Consider the following 25,765-nt stretch of genomic DNA (forward strand, 5'->3'; position numbering starts at 1 on the left):
GAGCAGGGCTTTTTTTCTAATGGAACACACCAGAATGGCGTTCCAGCACCTTTTTGATGCACCTTTTTGATGTGCTTCCCCCGCAACAAGCAGCCGCCGCACTCAGTTCCGCCTCCCAGCCCGGCGCCTGCCTGCCTCCCTCCCTCCCCTCAAAAGCGCAGCCACTGAACAAGGGTCCCCCTAGCCTCCCCCGCCCAGCCCAGCACAACCCCCCCCAATAGGGTTCCTCTTCTCCCACCACCCCATCCTTTCCCAGGCAGGCTTCCTCCTGCACCAGGCAACTCTGGCTGACAAGTGCGAGGGTGCAGTGAGCCCCATTGACTCCAATGGGACTTACTTCTGAGGAGACAGGCAGAGGAGGGGCTCTGAGGCTGCAGTCCTCTCCACACTTTCCTGGGAGGAAGCCCCATTGACTCTAATGGGACTGACTTCTGAGTAGACAGGCACAGGATTGGGCCCCAAGGCTGCCATTATATCCACAGTAAGCCCCATTCACTAAAGTGGACTTCTGAGTAGACATGTATAGGATTGGGCTCTTAGGCTGCAATCCTAGGCACTTTCCTGGGAGTAAGCTTCATTGACTAGAACGAGACTTACTTCAGAGTAGACATACCTAGGATTGGGCTTTTAATCCTGGTAGAGATATATATCTGCACCCATTTTCATACGCTAAGGGCAGGTGAAAAGGCATTCTACGTGTGTACAACGTGCTGTCCAGCCTTGCCAGAGATCCTCCTCATCCTTCCCCCACAAGCATGGCCTCTGCCTGCCAGCATTTGCAGCTCCTCTCCAGCAATGCACAGCAGCTGCTCAGGGCAGCAGAGAACATACAATTGCATGCCAAGTGCCTTCCCAAAGACACAGAGTGTTCTGATACCTGAATTAAACCATATTTAATCGCTTGTTTGCAAACGTAGCTGTTTGCACCTAAGGACCCCTCTCGTGTAAGAATTCCTTTTTTGTTCTTACTCCCACAGTTGCTTAGAGTAATTTTACTACATGGAACTCATGTAAGCCATTTTCCGGAATCCATTCACTGCTTCCTCTCCTCGAAGTAGTGCCACACTACATGCTACAAGTGCACCTGTACAGTATTTTCCCCCATGTGTAGAAAAAGTAGCTAGGGGGAAGGGGGTGTGGAGATTGACAGCCCAATCCTATGCATGTCTACTCAGAAGTAAGTTCATCTTTAGGGGGGAAGCACATAAAAAATATTTTATTTCTCCAATAAAAAATGGTTTAAAAATAAATAAATAAATAAAAGATTAACAAGCTGTGAGTTCCTGTACCCTTTTTTTTTTTAATACAAAAAAAGCACTGGTCTTGAGCCACATTGTAAAAGGATGAGAATCCTTGCAATGAGGAGGGGTATTACTAGGTATTGTGCTATTTTAAATGCTGAGTATAACCACCATTCTCCTTCTTGTTGTGGATTTATGGAAAACCAGTACCGTAGCTATGCTTGGCATGGAAGCAGTTTTTAGTGTTGTTGGTTAGCTTTGCAGTAGTCAGACTTCTAACTGAACTTCAGATCAAAGACATTATCTTTTTGTCATGCCTCAAATCTGTCCAGGAAAGCATATTGCAGGGCAGATTATTGCAAAATAAGGAGGAGTTCACACAGCCTATGAACATAGGCAGACTTTTTCTGTCCACAAAGTGTCTTGCAATTCCATTGCTCAGTAAAGGCCATTTTTATGTCCTAGTCTGCATAAAAATCTTGGTAAGCCTGCTCCTTCCTATTTTGCTCAGGGCCGGCATATTTTGGACTTCACAAAGCCAGTGTACTTGGGATAGCTATAAAACCCTGTTGGCATAGCTTGAAATCTTGCTATGTAACTACACTAGACTGTTTAAATGTTGCTAAGGCATTTGTGTATAAATAAGAAATAGTCTTAACACCCTGTAAGATCTAAGGCATTCCCTCTCCCTCTGTGCATACAGCTAGATGAAGTGGATGTTCAATTCCACAGATGAATGATGGCAACAACTTTTTCCATGTTGGTGTACACCTTCTGTACGAATGCTTTGTTTACAAAAGGAGTTGCCTTTCAATATTGCCTGCTAACACACAATAAGAGATAGTAAAAAATACTAGTGAGAGCATGCCTGAAAATAGTAAATGCTGAAATAACATCCTATCACAGATGGCATTTCAAGATACTGCTGGAGTGTCCGTCTGGGTGTGAATTTGAGGCCCTCGTATCCAGTACCCCTTAAATTTGAGATACTGTGAAATCTTACACTCCGTTTTGGTTTCAAGCAATTAAGCATCCTTTGAATGGAGGGGAAAAATTTCCCAGGTGCTATGAAAACCTGTGCTAGCCTTAGCAGATAGATGCTGCTAACATGAACATTATGTGCACAGAGATAACTTGTTGGGGTACCAAGAGTTCAAAAAAAAAACACACGCAACTCCATGGGCACTAGGGGCTTGAGCTGCTACTTACTGCTTGCCATACTCTTCAGCAAGCTGCAACTGCACTGAGTTCTCCAATAGCCACAAGAAATCCCTGACATTACATGTGTGTGTGTGTGTGGGGGGGGGGGGGAATGGGACTGAACTGTGGTACTAGCTACCCCCAGTTTATCTGCCCTTAGAGTCTTGGGCAGGAAGAAAACAAAGTGGTAAGCCTGCAGGAAGAAAATTAAAGTGGTAAGCTTGTTTCTGGACTCTACCAATTGAGGACCCAATCCTATCCAACTTTCCAGCACCGGTGCAGCCGCAGTGCAGCCCCAAGATAAGGCAACAAATGTTCCCATACCTTGTGGAGGCCTCTGTGACTGCCTCCCCACCACAGGATGCAGTGCATGCCCCATTGGCATGGCTGCACTGGCACTGGAAAATTGGAAAGGACTGGACACTAAGACGGGGGAATTTGGATGGAGAACGTATGGGCTAGGAGCATCAAAGCTTGATGATGGTTTACAGAATTCTTCCTCAAACTCTGTTAAAACAGCAACGGGGGGGGGGAAATGTTGGCAGTATTGTCTGCCTGCAGCATGGTTGGCAACCTTTAGTCACGAAAGACTATGGTATAAGCCAGGGGTGCTCAATACGTCGATCGCGATCGACCGGTCGATCGCGAGGCAAAATGAGTCGATCGCAGGCTTCTCTCCTGTCCGTACATCCCTGGGAGTGAGCTCCCTGGGAGTGACGCATCCCTGGTAGTGAGCTCCCATCCACGCATCCCTGGGAGTGAGCTCTGTCCTGGGAGTGGCGCATCCCTGGGAGTGAGCTCCCTGGGAGTGAGCTCCTGTCCACGCATCCCTGGGAGTGAGCCCCATTGACTCTACTGGGGCTGATTGGTGAGTAGACCTGGAGAGGAGCCACTCGCAGGCTTCTCTCCCGTCCACGCATCCCTGGGAGTGAGCCCCGTCCTGGGAGTGATGCCCCCTGGGAGTGACGCATCCCTGGGAGTGAGCTCCTGTCCACACATCCCTGGGAGTGAGCCCCGTCCTGGGAGTGATGCCCCCTGGGAGTGACGCATCCCTGAGAGTGAGCTCCTGTCCACGCATCCCTGGGAGTGAGCCCCGTTGACTCTACTGGGGCTGACTTACCTTTCCCCTGTTTTTGCACTGGTATGTATGGAGGTCTGCCCCCCCCCCCAACTTCCATCTGTTGGTTCTGTGTGCAAGGGGTTTTGCGCTGGTCTTGCTGTGATGTCTATATAGAGATCTTCCCTCCCTCACACCTTTCCCCTGTTTTTGCACTGGTCTGTATGGAGATCTGCTCCCCCCCCACTTGTATTGGTATCGAGGAAGATCTGGTGAGGAGGTAGATGTGGTGTCAGCAGTGGCCTCTTTAAGGGTAAGGCCTGGGCATCCAGCAGAGTGTGCTGCACAGCTGCAGCCACTTGAAGGCAATAGGGCCCTCAGGGATATAAGAGCACCTGAGGCAGGAAGGGCTCCACTTATTTATGTGAGTCAGCCTTTTCCTACATGAAGATAATTAAGTCCAAGTACTGTTCCACCATGACTGATGAACATTTGGAAGTGTGCTTGAGGCTGGTTGTCAGCAGCTACTGTCCAGGCTATGCATCTTTGGCTGATTCACTTCAGTGCAAGTCATCAAAGTAAACTCAAGTAATTACAAAAAATGTTTATAGTTAATTATATTGTGTTGTGCAATATTGGCTCATGCGGTTATGCAAGGTACACCAACATACATTGTACACATAAATGTTATATGTTATGATGGCGCGAACATTGTAAAAAAACTCTGGTAGATCTCCAGGCCTTGCTGGGTTTCAAAGTAGCTCTCGAGCCAAAAAAGTGTGAGCACCCCTGGTATAAGCCTACAGCACCTGGTATTCCCAGGCGGTCTCTCATCCAAGTACTAACCAGACCTGACCCTGCTTAGCTTCCAAGATCAGACAAGATCAGGCATGTGCAGGGTAACAGTGTTGCAGCCTTAAGTTGGTACTTCAGGAAGCTCTGTGGAGAGACCAAGATTTGTGCCTAAGCAAAAGATCAGATCACACCAAATTGTACTTGGACAAAGAAGGAATGACAGTTTTCCCCTTTGAAAACATACAAGACAGTCATTAAGGTTTCTCTAGCACTTACTAGAACTTATTGGTTGATCTGTTGATAGGTTGTATTTTTTGTTCTCCCTCTCCCTGCCCACTCAATATTAAAGAGACATGGAGGTGGACTGCCAACAGTCCTGTGTTTTGTCCCCCAATTCTTTGTCTCCTTAACACTTTGAGCTTTATTAGTGCCTGTGAGGCATCCCAGCCCTCCATACTTTGGTGGGAGCCTTTGTCTGCAACCCTGAAACACATCCCACTGACAATATGTCATGACCAGGTGCCATCACTATCTGCTTAAAGGAGATGTGCTGCCTGACAGCTAATTGGGGGAGGGGGAAGGAGGCAGGAGGCTGTTGCTGCAGGGCTAGAAGATGGTGGAGAGAATGGAGGGGAAGGGGGGGAAGAAGGAGCAGTTGTGGAAGAGGAGAGGCAATGGGAAAGGGAAGCAAGATAGGTAGGAAGAAAGGCTTGGGGAGTCAAGAAGGTAGAAAGGGGGGAAGCACAGGGAGAAAGGAAAGGGGAGAGCCAAGGAAAATGGACGGTATTGATCTCCTCTGGATCCTTGGCAAAGGTGGGTTTGACTGAGACCAGGGCAACAGAGCCAGGAAGTGAGCTGTTGGAGTTTAGAAACTGCAATGGGTGCAAAATGTGGCAGCCAGGCAATTGGGGCTACTCAGTGGGATCCCATTGCCCCAAGTTTTCATGAATTGTATTGCCTGTCTGTTTCCAGGCTCAATTCAGGGTGCTGATCATGATCATTTAAAAAATTTTTGGGACCTGGGTACCTAAAGGGCTATGTTCTGCCATACGTTACAATACTCTGAGACCTTGCTCTGGGTGCTCTTGCCTTCTGAGGTATGGTAGGCATCCATCAGGTGCAGGGACATCTCAGTGGTGGCACCTATCTGTTATACACCTATCTCAGTGGTGGCACCTATCTGTGGTACACCTTGCAGATGCCTGCTTGGTCCTACCTTATAGTCCTTCAGGAGATGTGTACAAACTCGACTCTTCCATTCTGGCTTTAATTGGTGATGGATACATTTTTTTAGCCTGGATTTGGGTGTGGCTTTTGCAATCTGACACTTATTAAAAGATGTTTTGTTTCATGAATTGTGTTGTGCTGTTTTTAAGCAGCCTTGTCACAGGCAGGGAAGATGTGGCAAAAATTTTTTAAATAACATATTTAAACTTGATGATTAATCCTTTTTTCTCTTCCCTCCTCCACCTGGTCATTTTTTTCCCTTAGGATCTCAGCTTGCCCAATGGTACTCCTGTAGACACTTCTAGTCCCGCCTCCTCCTCATCACTTCTCAACAGGCTGCAGCTGGATGATGATTTGGATGGGGAGATGAGAGACCTCTTTGTCACTGTTGATGATCCCAAAAAGCATGTCTGCACAATGGAGACTTACATCACATACAGGGTCACAACCAAGGTACTTCTCAGCAACTTATTCCCTTTGTGTCATGGTTTTTTGCTGTGATCTTTCTGTTCTTTGTCAGATCCCTTGAAACCCAGGCTAGCAGTTGTAATCCTTAGCGACTTTCTTATGTCTGTACACTGTGCGCTCTGCCTCTTTACCAAATAGTGTTTCAAGCCAGCATTATGAAATCCTTCTCTTGTGTTTCTCCCTTTGTTGGTTCTCCTTTTTCTCCCCTGTGAATCCTAACTGGTCTGCTCAAATTTTTGCTCTGGCTTCTGTCTAGTTTAATATGGCTATTTTGCAACAAGCTGCTTCACACTTAGACTTCTTTGTTAGCATTGATTCAAACATTATAACCCTCAACCATGGGGGCTGCCAGAATCTTTCTCTGTACATGCCTGGCTTGTGTGTGTGCACACATGCAAGTACCTATCTTGATTTCTCTAATTACTGTGTACTTGATGGAAGGAGATAACTGTGAATTAACTTGTGCTTTGCAGTTATGTGAGGTCCGATTGCCTGCATATCTGAATAGGCCCTATCCCATTAGTGTTGGTCATTGATTAACAAATTGTGTGAATAAATTGGCTGCTTTATAGAGTCTTTGCCACTACTGTATGTGTCTCTAGTGGCCACTGACATAGAAGCTCTTAATAATTTTGTCACTTCATATGATAAGTAGTCATGAATTTTATGAGCCCTGCTGTAGATACATTTTTCAGTGGTCTCCTTTCACTGACTTGTTTACATGGTATTATGTGTCAAGTGTCTTCTCTTCCTGTAGCATTTCCTAATTGCTATTGCCAAAGAACTAATAGCTTGTAGAATGCAAACTTTAAGTAGGCAGTGCTGTACCTTTCTATAGACTTACCAAGGATATATGACTTGAATGATATGAGCTGTTAATGAATAGTCTGAGTGTTTTGCTATGTAATTTGTTTAAGGATGACCTGCCTAGCCCACAGGTGTACCCACTTGGTCCCTGTTGCGTATATGCAACATTGGGCAGAAATGGCTTAAGAAACACACATCTCATAAGAGAAAAAAGAAGGGCTTGCCTTGGGATGCCCCCAAGAATCTAGAGCACAAGGCTTTGCAGTGAGCATCAGCTTTTTTCCATGCTGGGTGCTTTTTCAGCAGTGGCAGCGCTAAGAGCGGTGGCAGTTTGGGGGAGGCAACAGTTTCCTGCAGAGTCCTGTAGCGACACTGGGCCAAGTGAAGCTGTGTTCTGTTGAGCCTGCAAGATCGCAGCAAAGGGGGTGAGCTAAGAGATCACGGCAAGAGGGGTTGTCCAGCACAGAAGCAGTCAGTTTTGGGATTTCCTTGATGCGCTAGCATTCCTTGTGCCATGTTGGCAGGCACTCACAAGTATGCCCCACCTATACAAATACCAAGCCCCAAGAGTTTGGAAGGCTTACGTTTGTGTGATATGCATGGAAGTACAGAAGAATTTCCAGATTCTGCTTCAGTGTATTGTGTCTGGCAATCAATGTGTTTCCCCTTTTGCTTGTACTACCACTTGTGTTTGATCTCCTCTGTGTCAACATGACCGTGAGTGCCCTGACCTTTAATGCCCCTGACTACAAACAAGACCTTCCCCATAACTGCTCTTGGTCTAGTAAGAGTTCCTCTTATCTCAGAAGTGCTCCTGTATGACATTTCCTCTCCCATTGTACATCTGAACAGTTGCTGCACTGTTGCTGTATGATTGGGCCCAGTGCAAGGCAGCACAATGTGGGAATTGCTGCCAGTTGTCCTGAAAAATGGGCATATGCATGATGTCCAAATGAGCAATGGATTGACCTTGCAGACGCTTCCACCTTTATATAGAAACAAGACTGGTGTGGAAAGATGCTTTTATTGTGCTGATACTTTTTCACCACAAAAGTTTAAAATCTTTAACACTCTGAATTTTGAAGTGCTGATTTCCCTTAAGACCATCCAGATGAGGAAAGATGTTAAAAAAAAAATCTGTTGGATAACATGATTATTTTAATAGAATGTTTCCTTAAAGAGGCAAACATAAAGAGATAATCTTAAAATAATTAAAAGCAGAATTTTTCATCATACATGTTCAAGTACAATATTGAGACCATTTCCCACGCTAGCTGTGTATCTTATGTTGCCAGAGGCATGACTTGTACATCTTACATATAAGTAAACAAGATGTTCTGTGCAATGTAATTTTGAAAATGAAGCATTTTCTTGGGAATGCAGAGGTCTAGTGTCTTCAGCTTCTCTTGACTTGACAGCTTTCTCCTGTCTTTTTGTGTGTTATTGTTCCTAGACCACAAGAGCAGAGTTTGATTTACCAGAGTATTCCATGCGCCGACGGTACCAGGATTTTGACTGGCTGAGGAATAAACTGGAGGAATCTCAACCAACTCATCTCATTCCCGTAGGTAGTAGTCCAGGGCTCCCTGTTGTTGAACACATACTGTTCTGCTTTAAAAAGCGCACATCTTCTGGTTTTACAGCAATAATGAAATCAAGGTGTCTGTGGGGTTTGGAAAAATGCAATGCATACTCTTAATACTGCTTTTGTGGGGGCACTCTCACACACATTCCACACAACTGGTGTTAAAAACACATTTGCCACATTTAATACTTTAGTGCAGTGGTTCTCACTCATTTAGCACTGGACCCACTTCTTAGAATGAGAATCTGTCAGGACCCACCGGAAGTGATGTCATGACCAGAAGTGACGTCGTCAAACAGGAAAATTTTTAACCATCCTAGGCTGCAATCCTATACTCATCCTTACCTAGGAATAAGTCCCATTTGCTATCATTGTTAAAAAAATATTCATAGTAACTTGTTAAAAGTACAGGTCTGTAACATTTCCCCAAATGCAGTCACGTTCCATGGTAGCATCAAGTCTAATATATTAAAAATAAAATATTGAATGGGGAACCACTTGAAATTGGCTCGCAACCCACTTAGTGGGTCCCGACCCACAGTTTGAGAAGCACTGCTTTAGTGAAAGGAAACTTCACCTGTGGTCTTTCTTTCCCAAGATGATGGTTTTTAGTTAAATTGCAAAAGTACACATCTGAGTTTGAGGACTGAGATAACAAACACAAACACATATGGCAGATAATTGTAGATATTTCTTTTTGCCTGTATTTAGAAATCATTGGAGAAACTGATTATATACCCTGGCTATAGTTTCCTATTGCAAAGCTTAGCCTTCAGGATTTTTTCAGGGTTGAGCTTGGACATTGTACGAAATGCATAACGTGTCCTGTGATATTTTTTTCTTGTGAAATAGCACACCATAGGCAGAACCACTGATGGGGAGGTTTTAGCACTTTTCCCTGCCATAGTTCTCTTTATGTTCCCCTGTGAGCTATTATAATTGGAAGAAAAAGGTTTAATTGGCTTTTACTGGCAGCTTTGTCTTCTAATTGATGTGCCGGTGGCACAACTGAGATCGCCCTGCGGCAGTTGCAAGTATAGAAGTGCCCCTTATCATTTTCACAGCCTATAAAGCAGGTGGTGCTAGTGGGATTGTGAAGTTCTGACCCTGCTTTCAAATGAAAATAGATTTCATGCTTGGAGACCATGCACGCACACTTTTAGTATAAAATTCCACTACTGATTGGACATGTCGCTGTGCCTGCCCTCGTTTTTAAAACCTTCAAGTTCTGTCTATATCAGGCTTTGGCAGCAGTCTTTTGCATAGCGGCCAGACACTGGGTCCATCAATAACGCATGTGCATTTGATACGTATGCACGAGCCTTCCAATTAGGCCACTGTGCTAAGAAATGAGATCTGCATGATGCAGAGAGGTGTATGCCCAGACTGAGAATGTCTCTCAGGATGCTTCTGCTCTTGGTCTGTTTACGCTATAAGTCTTAAAGAGAGAGAATTACAAACTTCAATTCTTGAGTTCAGCATCCCATCCTGAAAGTGGAAGGTCAGTGCAGGTCAACTATAGGTTGCTGACCCCTGATATAAATGGCTGTCTTTTGTGCTGCACCCAATTCTCCTGTGGATACTGATGTAAGAATGGCTATTGACCTGTATTCCAGTTGAAAATAATTATTATTGCTCTGGTTTCCTGTACCTGACTGACTTGCTATCTTTCTAGCCTCTTCCAGAGAAGTTTGTTGTAAAAGGAGTTGTTGATCGCTTTTCAGAAGAATTTGTGGAAACAAGGAGGAAGGCCTTAGATAAATTCTTGAGAAGAATTGCTGATCATCCAGTCCTTTCATTCAATGAACACTTTCATGTGTTTCTTACTGCCAAAGTAAGTAAAGAAACTGCATCCATACAGATTTTTTTTTGTTATTTTTAAAAGACCACACTTGGGAAATGAGAGCCTCTGTTTAGGAAATTATTCAAAGTGAGAAAAGATGTATTGAAAGTCAGTGCAAGTATGTGTTGGAGTAGTACAGTTATATTCACCTTGTGTAAATAGCAGAACTTGGTAAGTATCCCCTTTAGTTGCCAGGAACTGATAACGGTTAAACCTTTCTCAATATACCCAAAATAGATATTTCTTGATAGCTCACAGAATATAATAAAATCCATAATGAAGAAAGCAGCTAAATTGGGGGGGGAGGGGGCAATCAATTTTTCATTGATTCAAAAATCTATGTGTAGAATTCCAAATGGGTTACTCCTTCACATCTAATTCAACTATAGCTCATTCAAGGGGAAGAGTTTAAATACCATGCTCCCTAGAAAGGGGGCAAAGCCAGCCTCCTTGGGGGACCTTTGGGACAGGGAATTCTTCTGAAGGGATCTCTTGTTGTCCAGCAGCTATTCCTGGGGAGGATATGTTTAAGGTTTACCCCTTAATTACCCCTGCTAATTACCCCTGCTAATTGGGTAAATACCCCTGCTAACTAGGTAAGAGGCACTTTTTCTAGTGGGTGCTCCTCTTTTTAGCAGGGGGAGAGTAACTGGCCCACCTCACCCCAGCACTGTCTGATCTAGTGGCAGTCTGCTGGTATTCATTTGCATCTTTTTAGATTGTGAGCCCTTTTGGGACAGGGAGCCATTTAGTTATTTGATTTTTCTCTGTAAACCACTTTGTGAACTTTTAGTTGAAAAGCGGTATATAAATACTGTTAATAATAATAATAATAATTAGAGCATAGCTACTCCAGTAAAATCTGTGGAGTATAGGATATGAATGGTAGAGGTGAAAACAAACAAAATAAGATTTAACACAGCTAATGTGATCCATCGTTCAGATTGGTATAGAAAGCAGCAGGCAAGGCTTGAATTTTCCAGTATTTAAGCAATAATCTATAGAACTTCCTTTTAGTTAGTGCAAGTAAAATAACTGTTCTATATTGAAACTGCTGTTAGGCTTGGGTAGTTGGAAGCAGGACTGCCACTAGGCCAGTGCCTTGACAAATTAGAAAAGGCGACCCTTTCCTCACAGTACTTGCTGGTGGACGTGACATCTGCTATGTGAACGGCCCCTCCTTAGATGTGGCACCCTTGTGTAGTGCCCAGTTATATGTGGTAGCTCTGGTTGGAGGGACCAGTAATTTTGTGTAAGTGTTCAAAGCAACAGAGAATGAAATAGTTTAAGCTTGTAGTAGCATGAAATATTTTCACAGTTTGAAATGGCTGCTTCTACAGTGCTAGACACGTACATTTCTTAAATTTTGCTCCTTAAACATTTGTTTCAAGTGATTAAAAGTAAATGTAATTGCAAAGCTTTTCAGCCTCTTTCTATAACTGACCCATCTGTAGAAAATCTAGGTAAGAAACACCATGTCTATGTCTTCAGATTTTCTTGAACAACTGTATATTTGGGACACACAAGAGGCACCCTAGCTAAAAACAATCTGATTACTCTTATCGCCACCAGGATCTTAATGCTTATAAAAAACAAGGAATGGCCTTGCTTTCTAAGATGGGAGAATCGGTAAAATATGTCACAGGAAGTTATAAACTGAGAAGTCGACCGTTGGAATTTGCAGCCATTGGTGACTATTTAGATACATTTTCCCTGAAGCTCGGTACCATAGATAGAATAGCTCAGCGAATTATCAAGGAAGAAGTGGGTGAGTACCACCTGTAATTTGCCTTGTAACTCTGTTCAGGTTGTGAATTCTAAAGTAAAGGTGTTAGTGCAAACCTGTATGTGTCTACTCAGAATTAAGTCCCATTGTGGGGCATACTCTCAGGTAAGTGCGTATAGCAGAGGTTCCCAAAGTGTATGTTGCAGTGCCCCATGTTATCACAAGGCACTCACCATGGCTTTGTAGGACACCCACTGCTGAGCAGTGAGACTGCTCTGTGACCCTGCAGACAGCGGCAGGAGGCTTGACACGGTGGGCAGAGCTGCTGTGTGTGGGTTTTGTGTATTTGCAAAGGCTGGTCCTATTGTCCAGAGCCCCTTACCTCTGTTTGTAACATCCGTTCTGGCATCTGAACAAGGAAGTAAGTGCATCATTCCCATTTTCTTCTGGGTGCTGGGCATAGCAACAAAGGTAAATTTTTGGGAAGCACTGGTATATAGGATCACTGTTGAACCTGAAAAGAAACTTGACAAGCTTGGACAAACAAACTGGGATACAAACGTTCTCAAAGAACTGAATATACTTGCTAAAAATCCAACTGCTGTTTATGGAGGCAAGCCACCAACTGTGTCGTCTGTCTTTGTACTGCTTGCTAGGTGATAGCGGCAGTCCAGGGCCTTGGGCAAAGTTCTTTCCAGCTCTGCTACACAGTTGTTCTTAAGCTGATGCACTATAGTGACCAAAAGACTGAGTTCTAAATAAGGACTGCCCCTGTTTGAATCTTACTTCTGCCATGGCCTTTAGGCAAATGACTCCTTAGCATCAACACCAAACTGCAGTGTGGAGATACTACTTATTTTACGAGATTACTGAAAGGACAACATTGAGATGAACAACATGTGTACTGCTCTTCACAGTCAGAAAATACTATACTAATGCTAAGTTCTTTATAGGTAGAGGTCTAAAATTTTTGGCAGGAAAGCGTCTATAGCACTGAGATATATGGATTATACCAGTGGTTTCCAAACTTTTGACTTGTGACTCCCTTGACCTACTCCTACTGGGCCATTTGTTGTGGCTCCCCATTAGGGCTACAAGCCTATACAATATAAAGGGCGGTGGGTTTTTATGAGGATTTCACAGCTCCCCTGGCTGGTTTCTGCGGCTCCCTGGGAAACTACAGCTCACAGTTTGGGAACCACTGGATTATACTATTTTTCACATATAACCTCCCAGTTCCTTACTGCAACAGGTGTCCTACAGTTCTAAGTTTTCATAACTTTTCTTGGTTTCAATTGTTTCTTTGGACAACTTATGAGAAGTTGCTCATCTGATTATTATGACTTATATCTCATGTACTCTCTTAAAACCAAAAAACATCTCCATCCCCTCTCTTACATAATGGATCTCTTACAGAATATCTGGTGGAACTGCGAGAGTACGGCCCTGTGTACTCTACCTGGAGTGGGCTAGAAAGGGAGCTCTCAGAGCCCCTTGAAGGTGTGTCTGCCTGTATTGGGAACTGTGGTACAGCACTCGAGGAACTGAGTGAGGATATGACTGAGGATTTCTTGCCTGTTCTAAGAGAGTACATTCTCTATGCAGAATCCATGAAGGTAAAGTGCAACTTTGTGGGCAGCAGCTTCTTGTATCAAAATAACTTTTCTGGAAAAGTTAATACTGTTCCTTGGGTGACTTTTAGGGGTGCAGTAGTCAAATGGCTTACTTTACAAAATAGTTGTTTCTTAGATCTGGAATTTGAAGTGCATGCATAAAATCAATATTTCCTCTTTGGAGTCCTCTTTACAGTGTGTTCCAGTTAATGTTGTCAGGCTAGTGCCAAGGATGTAAAATGTACATTAAAAGATAATTCAGTGTTCTCAGTCATGAATCTGACGTAGTTGTAACACTGGCTTCCTGCTAATGACAATTTGGGTCTGTTTGGGTTCATTGAGTTTGGTGGGGCATGCATATGATTGCAGTCTCTCCTATTAAAAAACAACTTGTATTATATTATATATGTTGCATACAAAATCTATAATCTTGACTTTCATGTACTGATTTTGCCTTTTTGTGCTGTGCAGACCTGCTTGCTAATTGAGGCAGCTTCTGAACTTGAATTCTTTCTACCTACTCTTTAAAATCAAAATTGTATCTTTAGGAATTTTTTCAGTTGTTGGTTCCCTAGTACTTTAACTTTTCAGCTGCCCCTTGTAGTTATCTGCCAAAGTCCCAACTCAATCTGATTCTATTTAAACCGAGAACTTTGGATATCTTACAACATACATTAAAAACAGGAAGGGCTGAAAAAGCGTTTAAGCTGTAAATCTGTGAAAGATGTGTTCTAGCGCAAGTAACTTTCTAAACAATAGCAGAACTGAGCACTCAATAGCAAATCCACCTCATTCTGGTGACGAAGGAATACCTTGGATATTTTGAGTCCGTATCCTTGGTGGTCTTCAGCATAACCTTGACTTGTCTGCGTAAACCCTTCTGTGCCTTGGATTTATCTCTTGCAAACTTGCACAACTGAAGAGAGATGGTATGCATGGATATATTCTTGTGGGGCAGATTTGAACAGGGTGGCAGTATGATCTGAATGTGGATTACATCGTGCATGCTGACCTTCCACTTTCAGAATGGGATGTTGAACTTCAATTCTGAGCCAATGGGAAGAAAAACATGTAGAGAAACGGTTGTAGTCTTTCTAAAAATGTAATAACCTGACTTTTCACCTTCCCCCTTGCTGGAAACAAATTTTTAATTGTTGTCCCAGGCTTGACTCATTCTTTTTTCATGTAGCTGTTAGTTATTAACTTCGCCAAGTGGAATCTCGACATATTCTACACACCAGTTTCTTAGCCAAGGACAGCCGGTTTATTAGCATATGGCATACGTCTCCTTAAGTAGAAATACCTGTTAAACTGGAAGTGCATATCCTCTAACTACAGAAAAAGCTCCACATAACTTCTGTGCTGAGGGTATCATCCAGATCAAAAGCAATATTCTGCATTTTAATTGCAGAATGTATGATACAGGCTTCATATCTTGTTGCAATCAGTTAGTAGGTAAATGTATCTTCCACTTGGTAAAGATTTGGCTCATCCTGAAATCAGGAGAATACATTTTTTTCTTAATTTAAAGGAATAAGTATTTACCAATGAAGCTGAGTAAAACTGATTTTCAGAGATGAGTAATTACATTAACCTCAGCATGTTTTGAAGATCCTTCTGCTCACATGTCTGTAAATTTTGACTAACACTTGCATGTTGACAACTATTGATCCTGTAGACAGGACTGCCCATGCATATAACTCATGTAACTTTCACTCCTTGTAAGTTTCAGATTTTTTTTGTAGCAGGTAGCAAATCCATTGATTACCAAAATAGCTTTGATAGCATCTCTGTGCGTCAATATGTCATAAGGCAAATTATCTGATAATCACTCAAACTGCACTACTGCTGTCTGTCTAGAATTGCAGTTCTTAGTGTGACAGTGGTTTGTTATTACCACCTGTAGATTGGCAGTGAATGGCAAGGGCTCTCATGGCTTACCTCTGCAGTCTGGAACAGCCCACAGTTTTCCCAAAACAGTGGAGTTCTAATTCTGACTCCTTTGCTGACCACTGTGTCCTACCCCATAGGGCAAACAAAGAGGGCAGGAAACCTCCATAACATGCTCGCTTAAATGGTGGTTACTGAATGGCAATATTCATTTAAGGCAGGGGTTTCCAAACCCCGACCCAGGAGCCAGATTTGGCCCATGACAAGCCTCCGTCCGGCCCGCAGCCAGCCTCTTGTCCTCAGAAAGCCTCTGGCCCACTCAACTGTATATGACAAGAGCTGTGCTCTGGTTGTGTCTGGAGGGTGTTCTGAGGGCCAGAGAGGTTGAGTGAGTGACCCTATTCATTCATTTATTCACTCATCTAAATTCCATCTCTAATTTATCTATTTATATTTTATATTTAAAAATTTTTTTCCTGGCCCTCAACACCACGCCAGATATTTGATGCCGCCCTCTGGCCAAAAAGTTTGGAGACCCCTGATTTAAGGCAAGGTGGATGACAACCTCAGTTGTGATGCCACATCTCTAGAATGCTGTCCCCAGAAAGTTTTGCCTGGCAGCAATCCAAGTGTCTGTCTATGATGATGACATTGGGGAAAATAAACACTTTGACACTGATTTTTCTGCTGCTGTTTGCCCTGTTGCTGTTTGTACACAGTAATCTACGCTAGAATGGAAGTTCTTAATAAATAATGGACTACAACTCTTTCTTTGGTGGGGCCAAAATCACTTGCATATTGTGGTCACAGGTTTGCAGGAAGCAGACTGGGAAGAATAAGTCCACACTTGATTTTGCAAGCAGGTTTAATTACATCTAGACCAGTGGTTCCCAAACCTTTCAGCAATGGGATACACTTTTTTAAACAACACTCTGTTGGGACTCACCTAGGTTTATCTAGAAAGATATAATTATTTGTAAGTAGTAATAACCAGAAAAAAGACCCTCAAGCAATTATCTCCCTATATTTACTCATACTTCCAAACTGCCGGAGCTCATCTCCTGCAGGGTAACTAGCAACTGCTGTACCTGATTTTGAATAGCCTCAGGGCTTGAGGCAATTAGTTATCTGATCTTTCTATCACCCTTTGGGAACCCACCAAAATCAGGTTTTGACTCACCAGTGGGTCTTGACTCGCAGTTTGGGAATTATTGGTCTAGACGTCTAAGGGCCTTAGTTGACATGTTAATTCTGTGCTGTTTTTATGCTAAAATACTATAGTGATCTTGCCTGCCTTGAAAGGGGTGGGGGGAGAAGAGGTTGCTGCTGACTGTATGTCCTTTAAAAAGGGAGTGTGCGTTGATGACACACCTAGCAGTTGGGTGTTTTTGGGTTTATCACTTATCACTATGGACCTTAATTTAATTCAAGGTTAAATCTCAAGAAGATATTGATGCTGCTTGAACAGGGAAGTTAAGCAAGAACAAGTGATTCAGATGTGTGATTTTTTTTTTTAAATTTCTTCCTGGACCTCCTCACCAACCCAGTAGAAGTGTTCAGTGAAAGCAGATCTTAAAGAGAGCTGCCCAAGCAATGCTGAAGGTAGCAGAATCATACCTCATCTGTAGCTTCAGGCCTCTTGCAGCCTCCCTAATTCAGGTTATGCTTTTTCCCCTTTAGAATGTGTTGAAGAAAAGAGATCAGGTGCAGGCAGAATATGAGGCCAAACTAGAAGCTGTGGTCTTAAAAAGAGAAGAACGTCCCAAGGTTAGTCTCGTTTAGAATGGATCTGAGCCATCTCTCACCTGCTGAACAAGGAGTCAAAAATTGCTTTGCCTGAAATACTGTAAGGCTGCAATCCTATGCCCACTTATTAAGGAATAAGACCCACAGAATTCAGTGGGATTTGCTTCAGAGTAAGCATGGTTTGGATGGCAGTATAAACCTTACTGAAGTCTTTCTAAGGCTTTGAAAGAGACATTCCTCACCAGAAAATGATGGTAAGTAAACAGGTTAAAGACGAAGCTGCATCCACGAGTCTATTGTACAGTACAGTACAATGAAACTATAGAGAACAACAGTAGTGATCCTTGGTATGTATAATATGTTGTTTAGGATTGATTTCATGTACAGTAATTCCAGAGGTGGGGCAAGGGCTCTTTAAAATACCTTACCTTTTAAGGTATTTGGCTCCCAGCAATCAGTCAGGTTGATATTTTGTCACAAAACCATATACCAGAAACACCTGGGTGTTGGATAATTGCCTAATCGTTTGCTCTAAGTTGCTCAATATATTGGGGAAGTCTTTGGGGGGGGGAGTCCCTCGAAGATTGTATGAATCGGCTTAGCGAGGACCAGAAGGTTTTGATAACTGTGATTGAGAATTGATTTCTAAGGTTCCATTGAAACTGTGAAAATGGGTGGATATGCATAGGTGAGCCTGACCTTTTGTATATTAAAAGAGATCCCCCAGTAATTTTCTTTTGGCAAAGACCCGCTGCTACAGCAGTGCTGAGTTTTTCTCTCTCCCTCTTCTCTTCAGGTGCCTACAGATGTTGAAAAGTGTCAAGATCGAGTGGAATGCTTCAATGCCGACCTGAAGGCAGATATGGAACGATGGCAGAACAACAAGCGGCAGGACTTTAGGCAGCTGTTGATGGGAATGGCGGATAAAAACATCCAATATTATGAGAAGGTAATTTTTGAATTTAGGGATGCAGTTGTTGAGACTGTTGCAATGACTCACTGAAGTAGGAATGTAACTCACTTTGATACGGACACCGCAGTTTAGAATTGCTGCATCATTTTGATTTACCATATTGGTTGTGACTAGTGTTCCCTCTAAGAACTAGCACAGGAGAGCGCCACACTGTAGTGATTGCAGCGGCATTTTCTCAGCTGTTGGTGATCATGTCTTCTCCAACTTTCAGGGCAACCAATCTCAGAGCTGCATGGAGCTTGGTTGAGTGGTGGGCGGCCACACACCCTATGGGGAATGCTGACTATAACTTTAGCTTCTTCACTTTATTGATACTTGTGCTGTATCTGAAAAATATGACTAGTAGGTATTTGCTCACTGTAAAAGCTACTCTGGCTGGCCAGTAAAAGGAGATATTTTTGCAGGCAACCCAGAAATGTTAATGTTATGGTCGTCTGGAGATGAGTGTGTCTTTAAGCAGGACCTTAAGAATAATGTTGTGTATTTATATCCCATATTTTGGTACCCATGGCAACTAACCCCCCCACACACTCTATTAACATATCAAGTATAAAACAAGAAATGACTAGATATCAAAATTAAAACAACCAATAACAAAAATTAAGACATAGAGCAGCAGGGGATAATCAATACAACTGCAATGTCTGGCAAACATCTCTGGGCTCTACGGAATTGTGTATCCAAATAATGGAGGTGTTGTCTTGTCAGTGGTGCTTAGTACTGAGCTAATCAATTGGTCTGGCTGTCTGCGGAGAACAGGGCTGTCCTCTTGTTTCAGATGCATTTTGAAGATTACTCTTTCTAAAGGTTGTCAATTAACAGGTTAAACAGAGGCTGCTGATTTTAATATGCACCGTCACTCAAGCACTGAAATCATTTTTAGCGTCTAGCGGCCAGAAAGTTGTCTTGAGGTGGATTTATGCAAGATGCATAGGCAAAGCATTCACCTCTGCCAGAGTTTTGTGTAGCCTGACCTATCTAAAATTTATTTCCTGTACCCACATTTATCTGCTCCTGTGTATACACTTGCCACATGCTCAGACCCATTTCAAGATGGTGACTGAAGTGTCTTGCATCCCTCGACAGAGAGTACACATACATGCTGAAAATAAGTTGCATAGGATCTCTCCCCTCCTCCCTTCATCTGGGTTTTGACAACTTATGCCTTGCACGTATCTATCTGGTCAAACTGTGTTGGTACATATATTTTAGGAATCCAATTTAGGGTGCATAACCCAGCATTCTGGCTTTTTCTAAGAAGCTTGTTTATTAAATGTCCTGCTCCATGCATTAACAGACTTTCCCTTGTGAATGGTATGTAGAACATGCTCCATATGGGCAAAGACACATTAGGCTGTGGTAGAAGAAATGTAGGGGTACAAGGCTCTTGTTAGAAGTTAAATGGTGCCCACATCTGGGAGTGTGGAATATTTCTAGTTAGTTGATGGACAGTTGTAACCCACAATTGCATTCTGTAGCTTCTTCTAGGACTGAAAGATGGACTGACTTTTTAAAAATGGTATTACTTAGTGGCTCACATATTGATGTTTGTTTTTTGTTTGTTTAAATAGTGCCTTACGGCGTGGGAGTCTGTTATACCACTGTTGCAAGATAAACCTGAGACCAAATAAGAAACCACATTTCTACCCCCCCCAACACCCCCACTATGGACCTTTGACCAAGTGCAGGTACCACTAAATATACTGGAGATATGTTACGTGCAACTTGGTGCAATACTTTTTTTTTTCCCATGGAGGAACATCACTTGTGCTGAAACTTGGAACAGATCAACTTGGACATGTTTGTAACTACATATTTGGCCACCTTTTTACGAAGCCATCCGAGTTGGCCTTGAACACTCCCACTGCGAAGTGATCCTTGGCTAACGATAGAGTAAACACAGGGACTTAATTCTCTTCTTGGACCACTTTATATTGAATGGAGTTGATGAGTGAAACACTAAAACAATAATAATAATAAACTGCTAAAATGCAAGGTGCCAACATGACATCTTTATTATTCTCCCTTTTTTCTTGTCAAGTAAGGGTGGTTGATCATGTAACAGCAGCAATTTTCTCTTCAAAACACCTTGGGATTTCCCCCCCCTTGTGTGTAGAAATGGAAACTGACTGACAGAAGGTACTGCCGGATTCTGTAAAGTCTCTTTGAATTCACCTGAGCTTTTGGGGTGGGTAGGATTAGGGGCAAGTGTTGGTATGGTCTTGTAGAATGTACTAGAAATTTGTAGACTGTTCATGAGGTAAGCTTTATAGTCTGGTCTGTGGTTGTGGCATGTAGTCCATGTTCTACAGCCTTGCTAGCTGTTTCTTGGGTATAGGGAGGGAGCTGGAAAAGATGTTGATGCTTCTCCCAAAATATGTACTAAAGGTTACTTGATTTTTTTTCATAGGAAACATTAAAGTTTGATCTCTCTCTCTCTCTCTCTGGAATTGCTGGTATCATACCACAAAACTTTGTTTTATGGTGACCACATCATGCCAAACATGTACATTTTCACCTCAAGCTTAGTCTTTTACTGTGAAAATTGTCTTGAAAAGGTAGCTTATAATCAAATCCCATTTATAGCTAATGGGTTATATTTGGTTTTATGGACCAACATTGAAAGAAGGCATCATGCTGCATGTGAAGGATGAGGAAGGAGTCCAGTTGCTTTCTTTCCTCAAACTTGTTCGCTTATCTTTGCATGCTCTTCTGTACCAGTCTCTCTCATGTTCTATTGGCTGACTTTCCTTTGGAGTTTTGTGGGCACAGCTTTTTCTTGTGTAGTGCCAGAAATGAATTTCATAAGAATTCCTTGATGGTGATTCCATTAAGAATTCTTGGCATGCTCACTCTGTTTACTATTTTGACAAGAACATTATAATTCCAGGTATGCACAAGGCATTTTTAAGCTTCGTGTTTTCAATGAAAGCAGACACGTGTTATGTGTGTTTCTTTCAGTAGCTCTCATACCAACCTGCCAAAAGGAAATCTAACTACCAGGGCTTTTTGTGTATATTCTAATCTGCACATACTTGTACATTTCTAGTATTGGGGAACTTTGTGGGGTCCATGTATTTCACTACAGTCAGAAACCCAAATTGTGTTCTTATTTTCATCTGTGTAAATTTTCAGAAGCTTCTGGCAGAGCTGTCATGAACACTCCCCCCCCCCCCGCAATCATTAGTTTTGAGGGAGGATTTTCAGTGGGCCTACAATGTGGAGGAAAGGAGTTAAAATACTCTTCCTGCACACTGTGGTCCTTTCACCGATCACCATCCATGGCTGCTGCTGTACCAAACAGAAAAGACAGAAGCCCAAACACGCTTAGCATCATGTGTAGCTTGGCCCTAAGCTGCTTAAATGCAGGTTTCTGCATTTGTCATGATTGACCTCTCAGTGTTGCCCTTTAGTTCTGCAGTAAGAGATAGGAGGAGAAGGGGGGTTTGATTAGTGCTGCTCTAAGTTTTCCCTCTGTCATAGGATAAATATTTTGGGGTGGGAGAAACTTGAGAGCTAAATTGACATCTCTCCCAACACAATCTGTGTGTGTGTGTGTGTGTGTGTGAGAGAGAGAGAGGGGTGGTGGTGGTGGTGGTGGTGGTGGTTATCGTCTTCCTTTTTTGAATTTAAGTCATTTTGAAAGCTAGAGTTGCTTGGTAGAGACAAGACTTAACTGTGTTTTTGGAAATTTCAGTTCAAAGTTTGTGTTTGCCAGGAACTCACTTAAGGCCCAATCCTATCTAACTTTCGATGGCTGATGCAGCCATGCCAACAGTGTGCGCTGCATCCTGCGGTGAGGGGCATTCATAGGGGTCTCCTGAAGGTTAGGGAATGTTTGTTTGATGATGCATTCCGGCTGCATCGGTCCTGGAAAGTTGGATAGGATTGGGCTCCTTAGGTAACCTTAGGCGAATCACTGGCTCTCATTTATCATACTTAGCTGCCTACAGAGTGATTTGAAGTAATGCTCTGAGAGAATGTATCTGAAGCTGTTAAATGGTATATGAATGACAAGGGGTATGTGTGTGTGTGTGTGTGTGTGTGTGTGGTTTTTTCTTTTACCAGGGCTGAGGGAAAGGGCAATTTATCAAACTCCACAAACTTTTTGGATTGTATTTGGAGCAGTGAGCTTTAACTTCATTTTAACATGTGCAATTTTGTTGTCCTTCCCAAAGAACTTGTCTCTTTCTCCTCTACCCCAGCTGAAGCATTCACTACCGGTTCTATATGAAGTGTTATGGTTACAAGAGATACTTTTTAAAAAAGTGTCAAATAAGAGTTGGCAGCAGACACTTCGCTAACAACAAATAGGTTTTGCGGGGATGGGAACCCTTGATTCTCACTTTAGAGTCCTGTGTAAATGTTCATATTTTCTCATTTCAACTAATGATATTTAAGCAAAGATTCCAGAAGTGATTGTTAGGGTTTGACACATTAAGTAATAACCTTATTTTTGTGTCTGTTTCTGCAGAAACAAAAATACCCCCTGATTTATTGAAATTGTCAGTAGATCACCTTGCATTTTGCAAGAATTAATGGGTTGGCAAAAATACCGGGATCTCTGTTCAACAATGGACTGTCATGACGTTCCACGATCACTTTTAATTTCCCAAACAGTGACCTTTGAATCTTCTGAAAACTCATTCTGTGTAACCTGCAGGTATAAGCCATAGAGAGTTCACCTGTATTTAAATGATTGGTTAGATTATATTGGTACCAAAGTCATAACCAGGTTTTGTAGCAGATGAAGAAAAAAATTAGCAAGTATTTAGCAAGGCTAGTAGAATTTGTTCTGTTTAAGAGAAATTAAAGTTCTGGTGTTACCATAACCTTTCAAAAGGTGTGCTTTGGATTCCACCATATTTTCCAGTAGAAGTAACAGTTAAGGGGTGCTTGCAAAGCTTATTATGAGTGTCTTGTCATTCACAGATAAAACTGAAATGTAAATGGCTGTTTTGTCCTAGAAGCGTGATTTTAAGCTTCTGATCTCCAAAACTTAACCTCTCGGTTTTAGCAGACTTGTTGGTGTATTTAAATCTGCTGCAGGCAGCAGGGCTTTACCAACAGACCTGTGCTTTGCTTGTCCTACGTTTGCAATGAAAGATGTTGTCTATATCAGGCTGAAGATTGGGCATTTCTTAAAGAGGCAGCGGCACAGCTTGCATTGTGTTCTATCAAATACTCATACTTCGGAATCATTTGGGTTCCATGTGTGTAAAACAGATGGTGTCCAGAATTTTTTTTAAGTGCATGCATGACCTCAGACTTCCTGTGGTGTTTTAAACTAGAGGGGTTCTGCATGTACCCATGCTGAATGGATAATTTGGTCGATGTGGCCCCCACCCCTTCCAAACAGAAAGAGGTGAAACTCCACCCCAAAAATAATTGCACAAACCAGCAGCACATGTGCACCTCACTATTACAGCACATGGGAGTTCATAGCCTTCATCTGTGATTCCATTTGTGATCTGAATGCACTCTGAAAGGAAAAGACCTTTTAAACTGTGGTGATTCCAATTAATTCAGATTGCATTGAGTTTCAGCTTGTTTTTTCCCTTACCTTTTGGAATAAAAAACATTTCTGTGTCGGTACGTGGATCTTAGATTCCCATTTCATTACACTTTCCCCTCTATATGCCAAATACTTTAAATGCTCATAGTTCCACCAGCATGTTCCTAGCGGTTTTTGAGAGCTTTTCTTACACTGAGCAAATGAAGGTGTCTTCTGACAGGGAGAACTTTTCTAAATACAGTAGACAAATACTATTGTTTGGTTTTTTGCCAAATATTTTTATAAACTTAAAATGGGAGTTTGTGTGTGTGTGTGTGTTTTTTTTTTCCCCTGGGGCATATGTAAAGATGTAAATGTTTAACCTTTTTTCAGGCACTTTAATTTTCTAATGTCAGTATTAAAATGGTCATAATAATTACATAATCTGTTCCACTCCAAACACTGAGTGGGCTGTGGGGCAAATATTATGCTCTTGCTAATTTGTTTTGCTTTCATAGCTTCTCTTAAATAGTTACTATTCTTACGTGGTGTTTAAAGGCAAGAAGTGGATTGGCTTTCTAATTTCATTACTTCTCTCCAAAATGTTTCTCAAGACCTTTAGTACCCACATGTTGCCCATTGCCATGAGTGATTGTGAATGTTATCCTCCTTGGCCATATTTACACATGCTGTTTAACCCATTTTTGCCCAGCCCACAGGTGTACACATTTGATCCCTGTTGCATATATGCAGTGTTGGGCAGAAATGGCTTAAAGCAGTTATTGCTCCTTTGGTGTGTTGTAATGCAAGTGTAAAAACTACAATGGTCAGAATATATTATAAATGTCTTTTTCCTTCTGCCTCAAGCATAGTAATTTTTATATTTTAAAAAAAAAAGCACAAGAGGAACTCTGTTGTGAAGCTTCACACATGAAAGTTCAGTTTTGTCATCCCATGTGCTTAATGCAGCCCTAATGTTGATGGAATTGTTGGAGTAGTGCAACTGAGAACCAGGTTACATGTTGCACTGATCATGCACAGTCTGGGATGAATTCTGCAGGCTGCTTCTGGGCAGGTAAGGAAAGCTGGAGTCACACATGATGCTGCTGTTGACTGGCATGCATTGTGTGTCTGGCTACTTCACTCAGCTGGTAGTCACTAGAAAAGAAACAAAAACATGCCAGCTAGCAGCCTCTTTGCCTTCCTTGGGATGCAGCCATGATAGCTATGCTCTGAGCCCTGCTTGAAGAGAGGTTAAAGGACTAGAATACATGTGTTGAGAGATCACCTTGTAAACTTCTAACTCTGTTTCACAGGGTTTCTTGCACTTGGTATTTTGACAGGAGAAAGAGCTGGCTGTGGTAAAGGTAGCTTCAGCAGAATCCCAGCTCCAAGCAGAATTGTGCCTTTAGCTCTATGTTCTGTGTACCAAATCCAATATTACACAGCAAGTGTACTTCGTATGGGTTTACTAGTGTACATAATCCTCAAAATTGCTCTTCTTGGCTTGTAATACATACATGTGTTTCCAGATGTGGGGGGAATCTCTACTTTTTGCATTGTGTACCAGTGCCTGCTATAGTGCTAAACATAATCCTCTTCATGATGATTGACTCTGTGCTCTGTGGACAGATGCATAAAAAAGAAGGGAAAGGCAGGCCTATCTATGCTACCCAAATGTCCTACAGTTCATTTCCTGGGGAATTATTCAAGAAACATGCTGGCAGAACTTAAATGGATTGCATCACTTTTAATTCCCTATCTGTAGTTCGAGGCTGAAATGAAAGAGTAGTAGTGAGCTGGCTTGTTTTGGTAAGATAATCCACAAGCCACAAGGCCAGCTTTAGATAAGTCATTCTAACGATTGCAATGTGCAACCATAACCCATCTAAAAATATTGCATATAACACACGTTCATTTATATCATGCATGATATTCAGCAGCCAAAAAGGAAACTGCAAAGAGTAGATTCTTCTCCTTCAGCTTCCCAATTTACAAGATTAATCAAGCACACATACTTGTATTCATGTTTGGGTCTTTTTTTGTCCACACTCTTGGCATCAATCCACCAAGAAGTTGTCCTGCTCTGCTGAAATGAAT

General features: G+C 42.3%; 1 protein-coding gene across 1 annotated transcript in view; it reads left to right on the forward strand.

Moving 5' to 3' along the window:
• Positions 1 to 21,737, forward strand: part of SNX30 (sorting nexin family member 30) — a 33,925-nt gene extending 12,188 nt beyond the window's left edge. Inside the window, exons 2-9 of the mRNA XM_066616862.1 lie at positions 5,785 to 5,973; positions 8,249 to 8,359; positions 10,056 to 10,214; positions 11,796 to 11,991; positions 13,366 to 13,565; positions 17,133 to 17,219; positions 17,995 to 18,147; positions 19,743 to 21,737. Of these exons, the coding sequence (XP_066472959.1) occupies positions 5,785 to 5,973; positions 8,249 to 8,359; positions 10,056 to 10,214; positions 11,796 to 11,991; positions 13,366 to 13,565; positions 17,133 to 17,219; positions 17,995 to 18,147; positions 19,743 to 19,802 (1,155 nt within the window). The 3' untranslated portion in view covers positions 19,803 to 21,737. The remainder of the gene's footprint in view (positions 1 to 5,784; positions 5,974 to 8,248; positions 8,360 to 10,055; positions 10,215 to 11,795; positions 11,992 to 13,365; positions 13,566 to 17,132; positions 17,220 to 17,994; positions 18,148 to 19,742) is intronic.
• Positions 21,738 to 25,765: the final 4,028 nt, after the last annotated feature.

The sequence above is a fragment of the Tiliqua scincoides genome, chromosome 2, assembly GCF_035046505.1.
Source record: "Tiliqua scincoides isolate rTilSci1 chromosome 2, rTilSci1.hap2, whole genome shotgun sequence".
In the NCBI taxonomy this organism is placed as follows: Eukaryota; Metazoa; Chordata; class Lepidosauria; order Squamata; family Scincidae; genus Tiliqua; species Tiliqua scincoides.